Here is a 16,144-nt window from a genome sequence, read left to right on the forward strand (position 1 = left end):
ATTTATTTTGGCCAGGGTGCTTCTATTTTGGCCACTCCCATAAGAAATACACTGCCGCAATTCTGCAAAGTGACGTAAGCGCCATTCAAAATTTCGATATTTTTTGGTATATTATATATAATATCTGGTGTAAAAATAACACTGTAGTATTCCTGCTGTATTAGAATGCAAGATCTAGTCATAATCTATCATCTGTGGAAATAAACTTAAAGGATGAGCAAGAGTTGTATGCATTATAACCAAAAAATGAGCGAACACTATCAATGTCGCTTACGTCACTTTGCAGAATTGCGGCAGTTACACGAGATTGGTCAAAATAGAAATTATAGTTGAGAATATGTCCAAAACCGACGCTCAGCTTCTATATTGACCAGTGTCGCTTTTCATGCTAAAATCATTAAATAAGGATTATTTTTTCATTATCGTACAAATTGGTACGAAAGATCTCAGAATTTAATTACATTTTTTCACATGTTAACCCTACATATATATGAACAAAAACTTAATTGAAAAAAATCAGGGTCACCTAATTTTCCGGAAAACTCCAGAAGAAATCCCACTTTGAAAAATCAATCTCAAGAACGATGCATCGTAGACACATTTTTTTTTGTGAAATCATAAGCAAATCTTCTCAGTAATTGAAAAAAAAATATATAGTATGAAAATTGTTTTCCACAAAGTTTTTCACAGTTGTAAAAAATCGGTTGGAAAAATCGGAAAAAAAAACTATTTAGGAAGTCCTACTCCTCCCCAACTGGTAATTTCTGTTGGAAATAAACAGTAGAAAGTGTAATCGGTCAAAAAATATAGGCACTTTGGCTGGCAAAGTGTTTCTTGGAGACAAACTATTTCGGGCTGGTGAGATTTTAAAAAAATTTGAAATTCTGTCTTGCACGATAGCTACATAAATTCCTTTGAACTGAAGTATTGGACGATTGTTATGAGTTAGGTGTTGAATGTGGCCAGCCTGTGTGAGTACTATAAGCGTTGTTAGATATTGAAGAATTCTTAAATCGTTGTTAAGATTGCAATTGATTGATTGATTGAACTCTACTAGCAAGTTATATCAGGCAAACTCACCCAGCGAAGTTAACGATTAAGCTCCTTCTGCTCAGATTCCCTTCCATTGTGAGTCGAAGAGATGCAGAACGATAATGCATTGTGTATGCTGTCTTCCGAGGTTGTATATCCGTAGATTGTTGCTTGGTTGATGTGGTTGGTCAGTGAGCGTTCCGATTTTTACCTGACGGTTTCTTAATGGGCGGAGAGTTCCTACCATAGTTGCGTAACTTTTTTGGTGTAATATCCTTGCTTCGTTGACGTTTAAAATGTTACTGCTTCACGGTTGTGTGCATTTTCTGATCATCTTCTGTTTGATTGGCTGTTTGTAGATTTTGCTTCTTGAGATCTGCAACATTTCTGATCAGATTCCGCAACAGATCTCAATTTTACGGTTTCCTGTTTTTGCCTTTCTCGTACACCAAGGTGTACCGAAAGGCTATATGTTCACTCCAAAAACGAAATTTTGATAGAGCAGGAGGGGCTAGTTTCGTTTACCAATCGACTCAGCTGGACGAGTTGAGATGATGTCTGTATGTGTGTATGTGCGTGTCTGTGTGTGTATGTATGTGTGTGTGTGTGTGTATGTGTACAAAAAGGTCACCTCACTTTTAGATAGTAAATATCAACCGATTTCAACGATCGACAGCTCATTCGAGGTGGAATCTGGTCCCATTATTTCCTATTGAAATTGGTTAGGATCTGTCCAGCCGTTCCGGAGTTATGGCCATATAGGTGTTCCACAAACGGCACAAAGAAAAGCTACGGAGAAAGTTGTGCAGAATCTAATGGGAGGTATCAAAAGGAAAGTCCGTGCGTTCTTCAGAAATGCGAAGTAAATGTTCAAACTCACGTGAATTCGGCCACATGTATGTTGATTGTCATTTATAAAAAAATAAACATATGAATTTGTTCGAAAATACATATTTTCTATTGAAAAACAGATGTCCACTTTCTTTAATGAACAGTCCTTAATAACAGAGACTTTCAACCTAGGACTGGTTTGTCTCTCGATAACTCGGTAACTTGAGATTAGCAAGATCTCCGATAGATGATATGCACTTTAAGAGTATGAACTTATTTTCGAAAATAAGACATTCCGCGGAATTCCACGGAATTTCGTCAAAATCTATTATTATGATTTAAGCAGTGGTAGTTACTTGTGCAAGTTTTCGTCGGTCTTCCAAAGTATCAAGATTCAGCAAGCGACATCGGGAGCAGGCCGTTAGGCCGAATGCCGTTAGGCCGAATGCCATGAGGCCGAATGCCGTTAGGCCGAAAGGGTCGTTAGGCCGAAAGGGTCGTTAGGCCGAAAGGGTCGTTAGGCCGAAAGGGTCGTTAGGTCGAATAGTCGACAAGAATATCTGGTAGCGAGGTGGGGGTAGCATATTACTTTCAAACTAATCATCATATAAGGGGAGCTATGGAGTCAATTAAAGAAATCGTGAGAGGAGATAATTGCAAAATGAAGTTACAACTTAGAGAAGATTGATGAAGGAACAAAATATACAAAACCTAAACTGATTGTCGAAGACAAAAGTTGATGTTTGGAAAGGAGCTCTATTAGTGTCATTACCATCATGTGTCATACCATCATTACCGCTCATTACTCTCGAGCTTCAATGTGTACGAGAGGAGTTAGAATTTTTTGAAAAAGCAATATGGAAATTGACATTAGCTGGTGAATCACATCGAGGAGGATGTGTTACGTCAAGATGGCCGGGCTATAGCAGGCTGTGATTTATGTAGCATGCAAGTTATGACAGAATGAAAGATTCGGTATCTTCAACTACACGTCTTTCTTCACTACAGTATAAAGATATTCCATTCAGAAACATTCCTATTCTACCTAACCTAAGCAGGGTAGAAAAGTAAAAGAAAAGTAAAAGCATCACAAGGGCACAACTAGTTCGATATAGTAGAATAGAATACATTTGAGTGCTGTACAAAGTACAGCTGTCAATTGGAATCGCTTACGTAGAGTCCTAGTGGACAAAAGAGTGTTTAATTAGTTTAAGTGATTAAGAATATTAACAAGCATAACTGCTGTTAAATTTTTCATCGGAAATTTTTCCTTCTTCAAAACATAGGCTATTCTTTCTAGTTTAACTGATCTACTTAGTTTATGTATTACAACCATTAAATTTTTCATCAAAATTTTACATGAACATGAACATTTTCTGAACATAGGCTTTTTTTTCTATTTTACTCATATAAGCATTACAACTATCATTTTTTATCGGAGGTTTTTCCTTCTTCTGAACATTGGCTGTTTTTTCTAGTATTTGGTTCTAAATAAGCTTCAGTTTTTGAGAATAAAAAAGCATTAGAGTTGTTATGTTTCACATAGGATATTTTCCTTCCTTTAAAACATAGGTTCTTCTTTCTAGCTAAACTGTTATTTTTTGTTTATTTTTATTATAGAGGTTTTAAACCTTCTGGTTCATTCGCCTCTGATTCACTGTTATACTCTTTATAAGCATTACAGCAATTGAATTTTTCATTGGAGATTTTTCCTTCTTGTAAACACAGGCTGTTCTTTCAAGTTAAACTGTTATACTAACTAAAATAATTATAGCTATTACCTTTTTCACTCGGGATTTTTCCTTCTTTTAAACATTGGCTGTTCTTTCTAGTTTAGCAGTTCATTCATAAGTAGTACAGACTAGTATTACAGCCACAAAATTTTCCATAAGAGTTTTTCCTTCTGAACATAGACTGTTTTTTTACTAATTTAACTGTTTTTTCTCATTACAGTCATCAAATCTTTCATCGGCGATTTTTCCTTCTTCTAAACATAGCCTTTTTTCTAGTTTACCTGTTATGTTATAGCAAGTTTAAGCATTACAGCTAATAATTTTTTCATCGGAGTTTTTTCCTTCTTTTAAACATAGGTTATTCTTTCTACGTTTTGGAGGACTCGATTGATTTGATTTTAATCATGCAAATCATGTGCGTACTGGAATTCTGAACTTGTGCTCGGTATAAGCACTATTGAGACTTTGAAACATGAAGAAAATATTACTGTGTTATTCAATTAACTTAAATGGTCAGTGGTCACCCAAATTTTAAAGTCGAAGACCATTTCCCTCAAACTTTAAACCGTTTCTTACCATCCAGTTGCCCTAGCAAATCGGTCAACCTAACAACCCATTTGTCCTAGTGACCTGTTCGGCCTAACGACCCATTCGGCCTAATGACCCATTCGGCCTAACGACCTTTTCGGCCTAACGGCATTCGGCCTTACGGCATTCAGCCTAACGGCATTCGACCTAACGGCTTTCGGCCTAACGGGGTAGAACCATTATGATTTAAGCAGTGGTAGTTACTTGTGCAAGTTTTCGTCGGTCTTCCAAAGTATCAAGATTCAGCAAGCGGCATCGATCAGTGTAGGGTGGCAGATTTTCAGGGCCTATTTATTTACTATTATGGGCAGGTTACGACCAATAGAAGCGCTGGGTTTAATTTAATACCTAAAATACCCAGGGATGTCAAACAATGTTAGTTTTCTGGGCACACAGCGAATTGAGCTTACACCGTGTCAAATAAGTTCTCATACAAAATACAAATTTAGAAAATATAATTTTATTTAAAAGCTGGGATTCATATTTTCAAAATGAATGCATGTATTGGAGGGCTACATAATACTTATTAAATAAAGCATACGGTTTAGAATTCAAGCCCAACTTTACCAAACACCGTATGTAACATATGTAAACAAACAAGAGATTTTTACATGAGGCGCTGAATTTCGTTAAGGACTACTTGTATCACTCACCTTTGGGGGTGATTTGTAAAAATATCCGGATTTTTCACGTTTCTAAAGTCCTCTATGTATGAGTTGCTATGGGAACAACGAACTTCCCCTTAGATACGGTGTTTGGTAAAGTAAGGCTTGAATTACGTTACTTTCTATTTGTTTTTATAAGCCTTGCAGTACGTTTCCGTTTTCTGATATTCGTGTGCTCCGGCAAGCAAGAAAAATGTTCGACAACTTTTTCTTTCTACGTTTGCAAAGTAGGGTCCATAAGGTTATATTTTGAGTTTTTATTCTAAGTATTGTACCAAAGAGATATACTAACGCCAAAGCAATACAATTTTAGTGATGGTATGGCAAGAAATTCACAAGTAAGCTCGACTTGGGCTGATTTTCTTGAAAACGACCGTTATTTTAAAAATAAACAAAAAGAAAAGCGTATATTTTGGACAAAATTTATCACAACAGGGATACAACCATGTTTTAGAAGTAAGAATGGTGTGAATCATAAAAAATAAGATGCAGCCATGCTTCTTTAACACAACCAATCTCATTAAAACAGGTAAATTGAAAAACAATTTGTATTTTTGTTCAATTTACGTTTTATTTTGTATAACATAAAACGGCTTCGTGCTTCATTAATACAGAATCTCATATATGTTTTCATCTAGTCATAGTTGCTACTAGCAATGGTGAGGACAGAAACCTAATTTATTTCAACTTAAAACCATTACTCATTAAAATGTGGCGATACACCAAAGACATGCCGTGTGTGCCAGCTGAAATTATTATTATTATTATTATTATTATTATTATTATTTATTAAAGACACTTTACCACTTATGTGGCATTCGTGTCCGAAGCAGCTGAAATGGACTTACGACACATAAGCGATCAGCAGAGAAAGATAAAGGACAGTTAATTCCAAAACATATGCTGTATTAGGTCAGTGTTAGTTGGCCTTTGAATAAATAAATTTACTTTGAAAATCCTAATGACAGATGTGAAATTAATTCAATTTGATTTTGTATGAGAACTTATTGGACACGGTGTAGATACTTATCCTTCCAACTTCATGATTTTCATGAGCTAAAAAACGAAGAGTGAACTATGCATTCGGTGGTTAAAATGCAAATGGTTTATGATATAATATTTATTTGTTCTTTAAAATTTCATTAAGTTGAACGGATACCATGAAACATACCACTACACTGCAGCACAGTTTATCGGACTCGTGGAGTGGATCTGGTGTGATGGTTAGAATACTTGACTATCACGCTGAGGACCTGTGATCGAATCCCACTCCCGACAAACTCACGAAAATGTGAGTTCTTCCTTCGAAAGGGAAGTAAAGCGTGGGTCTCGAGACGAACTAGCCTAGGGTTGAACATTTCGTTGATACAGATAAAAAAAATATCGGAATTGATATATTTTGCCTTACCAGCAATACATATTGTGCATCTTCAATTGGATTCTTGTGAGATTCTAAGCAGAACAAGCCACAGCACCTGTTCCCTCATTCTTTTTCCTCGAACAATAAAACCACCCATAGCAAAACAACACATTTCCTATTGATGCTCTCAACTTTGCCTCGGCATTTCCACATTTGTCATTTGTACTCTTTATTCGGCAGCATCCACACATCCGAGTCATCTAAGACATTTCCCTTCGTCAGCAGGCTTCTCTCTATCTCAGGCTTACCTTTTTGGCCCTCGACAAAAGATGACAAGGGGCAACAGAAATATGTAGCGAAAGTTGAATGCTTGCCTAACACACTGCGCACAGCAGACACACGCACACCTGGTTCCCTTTTTGGTACCTGCTCTCGAGCGGAAAGTTGACCCGTGATTAAGATGTGATGATTTAGAGCGCGCACTCTTCCTTAACCCCCGCCCTCAGCCAAAAGAAACAAAATAAGGATACAATGCGATGCACAGGACTTGCATAAGTACCTTCAGTCTCAAAAGCACCGCCACTGGAACCACTCGGAATGGGTGGGTTGAAATCCTCACTTGGGATCGACGTCGAATCCTTGGCCATTGCTGCTATGCCTTGTTATCTAATGTTGATTTCTTCACCTTTGTCACGTCAAGCACTGATTGTGTGTATCTTATTTCAGCATTTCACCGTTTCAAAAACCAAGTTTCACATCCATCGCGACAATTTCAAATTCCACCAAACGAATCACTTCCAAAAGTCACAGCAGCAACAACAACAACGCAATACGGGTGCTGCAGCCATAGAAAATCCATCGCGCTCAAAACGAATGCACCCAAAAACCGTGTATCTTAAAGTGGGCTTCCAATTTTGATTATATTCGGTTGTGGAGCGATCCCCTCTCGGTCAAATTTCTCGCATTGCACTACCGAACCGATACAAATGAGGGTCTTCTGCCTGCCCGTTCAGTGAACCGACCAACCAACGCAGTCAGTGTGGAGTTGAACTCGATTAGAGTATTTCGAAGAACGCACGCGCTCACGCACTGGCTGCCCCGCGTTTTCACGTTTTCCGTACTTCCGAAGGACTGACTGGTCTATGCTGCGTTCCGTTTCTAATGTTTATGCTCCACTATCCGAAAAACAACATCAACCCAGGGTGTAGGGTGGTGCGAGCGGGACGGGACGTTGGTGGTTGTTCTGCTCTAGCACTACGAGGCAGCACGAGCTCATAGATGTGTTTTGTACGGTTGTGTTTTTCGGCAACGTGCGTCTACGCACCAGAAACGCAACACACCGAGAAGGTCGCCTCGAGAGCGAGCGAGACAACCACTGGTCCCGGCCAAATTTGGTGGAATTTTAGTGCGTATTTAGTTTGTTTGAACTTGGTACACGGCAGGCCTTCCTGCTGCATGCCTTTCTCCCATGGTTGTGGTTGGGAAATATGTGTTGTTATGCTTGGAGAAATTATACAGCAAGTTTTCTGCGACGAACGCTGAAATCATGCTTAGAAAGATTAATAAATTCTATTTCTTTATTTCCAATAATTTTTGATAATTCCTTCTAATAGCAAAGTAAGTGTTGATACATTGATGCAACGTCGAGCGTATAGTAGAGCATCATCTTCGTCAGTCTTGGGCAATGTCCCTGCAGTTTCCTGGAACGTGTACGAATCGAAGATGTTCTTAAACAGCGTGTAGCCAGCGCGTTTGCAAGCTATGGGACCTAAGCTAGTTACGCAATCCGTAAAGGGCCCTATTCGCAGCTGCAATATGCCTTTTTATTACACGATAAACAAATTCTTCAACAACTTTAAACACATTTCCATCAATGTCTACTTCAGCACCAAAAACACTACGCCTGCCTCTGTCTCTACCCGCTGTCATGTACTTTGGCATGGAAGAGATAATCTTCAAGGCTATTCTCGCTGCCTCTCTCTTCAGAGCAGCACTGTCCCTACGATAGGTGGCGATGAGATCAATATCGTCCGCAAAGTCGATGAGCATTCACGACCGGGTGATAATAGCGCCATTCACACCCTGACCTTCGCATGCGATGTTAAACAGTAAATTTGAAAGAGCATTACCCTGCTTCAATTCACTCGAAGATACCAAATACTTGATTTTGAACCACCCAGCGTTGCGCCCGTCACTAGACAATTTCGCCGGAAAACCATAGTCCGACTTTTTTTGCCAACTGGTGGGCGATTCTTCATCCTGCCAAATCTTTACAATGATCTGGTGGATTAATTGATGTAACTGCTTGCTTGCGTGCTTAAAAAGTTCGACCAGGGTCTCGTCCTACCTAGCAACAGCAGTGTTGGCGGTTCCACTGCTTGATCGTCATACATTATGTTAATTCTACTCCTTCACTGCTACCATTCACTAAATCTTCGAAGTGCTTCTTCCACCTGGCTGCCACCATGCATTGTGCATTTTGTTTGTCGGTAAATTTCATTCCCGCTCATTCACATGGCAGGCACTGGCGCAGTCTTTTGCTGCGCGTCATTGACAGTTGCATAAAAACTCCGCATATCGTTCCTGTCTATATTTCCCTGCGCTTTTGCAATCACATGTGCTGTCGTTTTTTTATTACAGTGGTTCGTTTCTTTTGAATCTCTTCTGCTCTTGCCATCCTGTACCGCTCCCTGTTGAGCCGGGTTCCGGCTACTAGCATTCGACTTCTGGCGGCATTCTTTTCGTTCATTATTCGTTGGTACTGCTCGTCGATTCAGCCATTATGTTGATGTTGCTGAGCGGTATCTATCAGATCTTGTGCTGTTGTAGTCAGTTGTAGGATAAAGCCTCATAAATTATTGACATGTGCAGATCCGTTGGTCTCTTCTATCCTCCCGTCAAGCTTCTGATGGTACTGTACAGCAACCTCTTTGGCTGACAAGTGTTGGATATTGAAATGCATAGTTGCCAGGTGTGTTTTTGGTTAATTCTAATGTGCGAAGTAGGTACTGCTGATTGCCATCCCTCCCGAAGCAGAGAATGTCACAAGACGCAGATCATTATCGCTGGTAACGGAAAGAAGGATTTCCGTTCCAACGACAGTGTTTCGGATGGGTATTAAGTGGCCACGTCTTTTCAGCAGCGAATGCAGCTTCAAGCTGTAATTGTATTTGTTTTAGGTTAAGTTTCATCAAGGTGTACATAGTTTCAGACTTACATTTCGTGTCCTTAGTATATTATCCCGAAACACTTCTAATATCAGTATGCATGAATTTGCATGAGTTTTATCTAGGTTGAACAAATTTAGTAGATAAGTTATTTATAATAGGAATCAATTCAATTTTGCATGACTTAAAGAGAAATTCACTCAATGATCAATAAATGCATACGTTTACCCACTCCGTACTATTAAGGCTTAGGATCTATAAATTTAAAAATTCTCCATTAATAATAATTGCTCAACTTCAGGAAAGATAACTTTCATACGTTTTGGTTTAACTGCCTTGCGATTAATAGGCTCAAATAAGAAAGTAAATTGAAAATTAGCTAGCACTTGCTTTCGTTAGCACAATTACGTTGCACCTTTGCTCTCGCAACTCCGATGTGAAACGTCATCCTTCGTTCCTTTTTGTGAGATCCAATCCATCAAATCTCTTGTCATCCGCAGGGATAGGCACGGGTGATACGGAACTCACCATGGTCTGACTACCCTGTTGTTCTTTTACAGACAGATCGGAAGAAACTTTCTCTGCCAATCTACGCATTTGCATCTCCGATGACTATTTCTACGTCTTGTTTTGGGGGTGTCTCGCCATTTGGGCAAATGCCATCTAGCCGAATGGATTGTTTGGCCGAATTATGATCAAAACAATTCAGAGGAAGTTTATGACATTCTTGCTATGTACCACTATTATCATCAGAAATATTTCCTTCATTTCAACATAGGCTATTTTTTCTAGTTTTTGCTTATCACATGCGGGGAGGACACAACTCCGAACAATTTGGTCCAGAGGATGTGTAGGGATGATTTTGACTGGAACGCCGTTTCAACGGCTATCACCCATATCGTCTGGGAGCTACAGGCGGAGGTGGCGCGTGGACTCGGAGAATGGCTAGTCCAGATGCAGTACAAGAGGTGGTCCAGGGGTTCGGAGTCGGCTTCGTAGGTCATACCGGTGCCCTGCGGTCGAGATCGACCCTTACAGCGATTAAGTGGCCGCGGAGAGGAAGTCCCGGTAGTGGTACTGTCGTGGCGTCGGTCTACTGGGCTGGATCCGGGCCCGCGGTTGGAAAGGAGTCTCCGGCAAGGGTCGGGGTAGGTGAGACCCTGCTGTCTGCAACATTCGAGTGCATCTGATAGGGCCTGAAGGGTAGTGATACCCTTCCTTACGGGCAGGTCAGATCGGGTTGCACGTGGGCATCAGTTCTTGATGTCTGCCAAGCAGTTGGACGCGGGCGGGGTTGACCCTGCCCGCCTTCCGAGAACAAAGGGAGTGGCGAGGACCACTCGGGAAATTGGCTAAGCGCCAGCATGTTACCGTGATGGACTCTCCAGAGCAAGTCATGGATGTTCGTTGCTGCTAGGCTACGCAGCTATGCTTGAGGGTGCGATGTGCACTAGCCCCTCTCTGAAGCAATACCTTCTTGGTGGTTCCGGAGAGATGTAGGGTTTGGCAACCATAGGAATGTGTTTAGTGGGTACGAGGAGAGAGTAGTCCTGGCTTTTACTATTGTTGTAGAAGACGGCCTCAGCCCCACACTACCCTATCCTTTATATTAGAGAGTCTGTTTGCAGATTATCCCCCTATGGTTTAGAAGGAAAAAAAGAGAGTTCGTGGGGCAATATCAGGCTGAATTTATGGGTGAACGCGCTACAACGTGCATAGGGCCCATATAGCCGAGGCGGTAAACGCACGGGTATTCAGCATGACCATGCTGAGGGTGACGGGTTCGATTCCCAGTCGGTCCAGGATCTTTTCGTAAAGGAAATTTCCTTGACTTCCTTGGGCATAGAGTATCTTCGTGCCTGCCACACGATATACACATGCAAAAAATGGTCATTGGCAGAGGAAGCTCTCAGTTAATAACTGTGGAAGTGCTCATAGAAGCTGAGAAGCAGGCTTTGTCCCAGTGAGGACGTAACGCCAAGAAGAGGAGAGGAGGAGGAGCGCTACAACCAACGGGCCAGATGTTCGCCATCCGCCAGATGTTGCAGAAATGCCGCGAATACAACGTGCCCACACATCACTTGTTTATTGAATTCAAATCGGCATATGATAAAATCGATCGAGAACAGCTATGGCAGATTATGCACGAATACGGGCTCCCGGATAAACTGATACGATTGATCAAGGCGACGATGGATCGAGTGATATGCGTAGTTCGAGTATCAGAGACACTCTCGAGTCCCTTCGAATCTCGCAGAGGATTACGGCAAGGTGATGGTCTTTCGTGTTTGCTGTTCAAAATTGCTTTAGAGGGTGTAATTAGGAGAGCGGGGATAAACACGAGTGGAACGATTTGCACGAAGTTCGTTCAGCTGCTTGTTTTCACTGATAATATTGATATTATAAGTCGCAAATTTGAGACGATGGCGGAAACGTACATCCGACTAAAAGGTGAAGCCATGCGAACTGGATAAGTCATTAATGTGTCGAAGACAAAGTACATGATGGCAAAGGGCTTCAGGGAGAAATCACCGCGCCCGCCACCCCGAATTTATATCGACGTTGATGAAATCGAGGCGGTTGAAGAATTCGTGTACTTGGGCTCGCTGGTGACGCCCGACAACGACACCAGCAGAGAAATTCAGAGGCACATTATGGCAGGAAATCGTGTTTACTTTGGACTCCGCAGAACTCTACGATCGAATAAAGTTCGCGGTAACACGTAGTTAACTATCTACAAAACGCTGATTCGACCGGTCGTCCTCTATGGGCACGAAACATGGACCCTACTGGCAGAGGACCAACGCGCCCTTGGAGTTTTCGAACGGAAGATGTTGCGTACCATCTACGGCAGAGTGCAGATGGAAGACGTGACTTGGAGAAGGCGAATGAACCACGAGCTGCATCAGCTGCTGAGAGAACCAACCATCGTCCATACCGCGAAAATCGGGAGGCTACGGTGGGCTGGTCACGTCATCAGGATGTTGGATAGCAATCCGACTAAAATGACCTTAGCCTGATCGGCAAGTAAGCGATTCACCGACGCTGTCGTAAATAGAAAGGAAATAGTATGATTAAGTTATGCTGGAATTTTGATGAGATGTAAAAAAACAAAACACGAAAAATACGTCAATACAATAATTTACCTTTATCGCTGAAACAGAAAGTATTCGGAATATTTTTTCAAAACTTAAATAATATTGCCCTTTTTATGACGTGAATGTCCATTTGTATTGCAATGCCATTCAAATCCTTACTTCCGATTTTTGCTCTACATTGCTCATCATTGAGTGTCTTTCAACTCGAAACAAACGGAATTAGATAAATGTGATGCCATAGTTTTAAAACTACTTACTTACTTACTTTCAGTCCTGGGCACTCACGGTGGGGCAGCGGGCCGACTTTAAAGATTTCCATCCTGGGCGATTGCCATCCATCGCCTTGACCAGGTCAAATTTCTGTCGACTTGCTTGATTTCGTTGTTGAGGCTGCGCAGCCATGAGCCTCTAGGTCTACCTCTGCTGCGATGTCCTGCTGGGTTCCAACCTAACGCTTGCTTGCAGATTTCGTTTCCACCCCTGGGTAGAGTGTGGCCAACCCACCTCCACTTTCGCTCCCGTGTTTCTGTTGCTATCGGCTTTTGATGACATCTACTATGAAGTCCCACGTTGGAGATCCAATATACCGCAGGCATCTATTGATGAGGACCAGGTTTTAGTGGCGTATAGCAGCACTGGTTTCACGTTCGAGATAAAAATTCGGATTTTGGTGCGTCGACTGAACTGGTTGTTTTTCCATACATTTCTTAAACTCGCAAAAGCAGCCCTCGCTTTCTTGATCCGCGCACCTATGTCGATCTTGATGCCGCCATCGGCCGACATTTGGCTACCAAGATATTGGAAGCTTTCACCATTCTCCACTGATTGCCCAGTTACCGTAAAGCTGGAAGGGTCGACCATGTTTACATCCAACGATTTGGTCTTGTTGACGTTGTTACCCTTTCTGGTACGGCCTCTGAGCCCTCGAGGATAATTTTGACGCACCCAGAAGGGGAAGCGTCCTATGCCCCAGGCCGCTGGTCTAGAGCCTCGGCAGCCTACGGGGTGGGTACACAAGACCTCTTTTGGTCCTCGAGTCCCAGGGTCGTTTGAGGTTATGGGAAGGTTTTCGGGCCTTGCGAATCACTAAAGATTGGATGTTAGTTTAGATACGCTTTAATTAATCACTGGATGTGAAGCGGGAGGGGCCAATTACATACCTTGGGTTTAGCTCAGCAGTGGATAGTTGGGTTGATTCCAGCCCCCAACATCGGATGATGAAATTTTCTCCAATCACACAGAAAGTCCGTGCACCATAATGTCCTCAATTGGGTGGTTTCTTCGAATTGGTAGGTTTTAGCATTTGCACTATAATTCGCGGCTATTGGTTTTAAAAAACTGCAAAACCCGGTTTATTTGACTTAGACACTACTTTAATTTGGACTTAACATTACGCACTATCCCAATTTAAAAACTAACGAATTAAAATGACCGTGGGTCTACCGCCCATGCTGTCCGGTTGTCTGGTTGATCTGCACTGATGTTCGGTCCGTCTCGTTCAGCCAGTCTGCCCTCCGGAGATGTGATGCTATGTTATCGCTGGCAAGAGAACTCTTACCGCTCTTAACAGGCTTATGTTGCCTCCTTATCACTCCCGTTGCACAGGAGCCTCCGATGATGGTGATGATGATGACGATGACCACCGATGGCGCTTGACTTGCAGTTTCGTACGGCTGAGAGCAGGTAGGTAGCCGATCGTATCACCACCGTTGACCATTGGAAGTGTGATAAATGCTGGGTTTACTTGAGCTGCGCTTCGATTGCTTGCGAGGGTAACAGGGTTGTAGTTAGTGGGGTTTGTGGTGCACTCAAACAAGATGGACGGCTAAATCGTGGATGGCTTAGGCTTGCTGGTTGGTGGAACGTGGTGCGCTTTGACGGAGATAGCAATGACGGTAGCTTGAAAACTGCGAGCATCGAAGGTGGCTGGTGGAGGCGGAAGTGCACAGGTGGTTTCGACGAGGTTCGTCACGAGATTTGTCGGCGACCGTTGTCGCTGTGGCGTCGGTGGTTTGTGGGAGTTCGTCCCGGAAATTGAGGGCCACAGACCTCGTCGTTTTTGGCGGTTAGCGGATGCCGTGTCGGATCGTCGAAACTTCCGGGGGGGATCCGCGACGAGAACCGGGTTTCTCTTTTTACGGTTAGCCGTGACGATTAAAAATCGTGCAGGGCGAGACCGGTTAGCTCTGACCGATCCTTGGCGGTTAACCAGTCACCAATGGCGTTACTGGTGATCGGGGCTCTAAGGCCAGTTGGACCGCCCCAAATCGCCTTTGAACTTGGAGGGAAACGAGCTTTTGAAGAAACTTTTTGGAATAAAGAATCGAACTGTTCACGACCACGGTCACAACTTAAGAGAGCCTATCTTCACATTTTTCCTTGCTCGACCCCTATCGCTCCATCCACGGTATTCTAATTTCCACCAGTTCCATTTGCAGCGTCTTCAGTACACTTTGCATCTTGGCCGATTGGTAGCTCGCTAGACCGCCATATGCCTATCATTTTGCACCACTACCAAAAGCATCCGTACCCTGCAGCGCCGAATAGGGTTCTAAATTTCTCAACCTTTCTTTAGAAACTGGCATGGTGGTGAAAATCGTCAAACTAATTCGCGAGAGCAATTGTAACACTTGACGGTTACAACGTTGATGGTAAGACCTACCGCTGAGTCAAGATCATCGAGCTTGCTCTGCATATCAGAGCACCGTTGTGCTAGGAGAGCAACGTCATCAGCCTGTTTGAAGTCATTTAGGTGCTCCATGGTAATGAGCTGCCAAAGCAACCCACGAATTGGTTCACGGTCAATCGTACCTACTAGGATCTCGTCGATTACGATGAAGAACAGTAGCGATGATAGGATACATCCTTGCCTCACTCCAGCAACGACACAGATGGGATCGGACAAGACAACGTTGTGCAGTGCCGTGAACCGGGGTCAAATTGATCAGCGGGGTGAAATTGATCACTTGGATACTACATTGTAATTACATACCAGGAACCTCTAAGCGTCGCAATGATTTCAAACTTCTTACTTTACCTAGTTCATAGATGTCTAGCGATGAGTTTAATCTCTTAATTTAAAAAAAAAATAGTTTTGCCACTTAGCTGAAATCATTGCTTCTAAACAATCGATTACCACTAGGACTTCCCGTAATTTTTTTGTTCCAACATTTTTGTGGAGCCTTGGTTGGAAAGTTATGAAGCTATTCTGAATATAAATAAGTTTAAAAAAAGTTCTTTTTTGACGAAAAAGTCATTTATTGTAACATAAATCACTAATTTCAAAGGAAATTGCCTACTTTTAGGCGTTAAGGGGGAAATGTTAAAATTTATTTGAAATTTCAAGTGTCAAATCCACTATTTGTAAGAGTTTTGACGCGCTATTCGGGTTTAGAAGAGCAAAATTTAGTGGATAAGGATTTTTTTCTTTTTAACCGATGCTTAATTGTACACTGATCAATTTCGCCCCAAGTGGCATCTTAAATTTTTTGATTTTTGAAGTAATTTAACTAAAAGTTAAAATTTGTTGAACAAAATTCTGTCACATGGTTTCATGGAGATCCACTGGGTACTAATTTAACAGAAATTCTTTTGGCAATATTATGATTGCCACTAATGTTATCCGCAAAAGTTGTTTTAATGTGATCAATTTGACCCCGGATTACGATAC

At 41.9% G+C, this 16,144-nt stretch overlaps 1 protein-coding gene across 1 annotated transcript in view; it reads right to left on the reverse strand.

The window, feature by feature from the left end:
* Window positions 1-7,653, reverse strand: part of LOC109410769 (protein lin-28 homolog) — a 36,671-nt gene extending 29,018 nt beyond the window's left edge. Inside the window, exon 1 of the mRNA XM_019684294.3 lies at window positions 6,769-7,653. Within this exon, the coding sequence (XP_019539839.2) occupies window positions 6,769-6,856 (88 nt within the window). The 5' untranslated portion in view covers window positions 6,857-7,653. The remainder of the gene's footprint in view (window positions 1-6,768) is intronic.
* Window positions 7,654-16,144: the final 8,491 nt, after the last annotated feature.

The sequence above is a fragment of the Aedes albopictus genome, chromosome 2 (genome assembly GCF_035046485.1).
Source record: "Aedes albopictus strain Foshan chromosome 2, AalbF5, whole genome shotgun sequence".
In the NCBI taxonomy this organism is placed as follows: domain Eukaryota; kingdom Metazoa; phylum Arthropoda; class Insecta; order Diptera; family Culicidae; genus Aedes; species Aedes albopictus.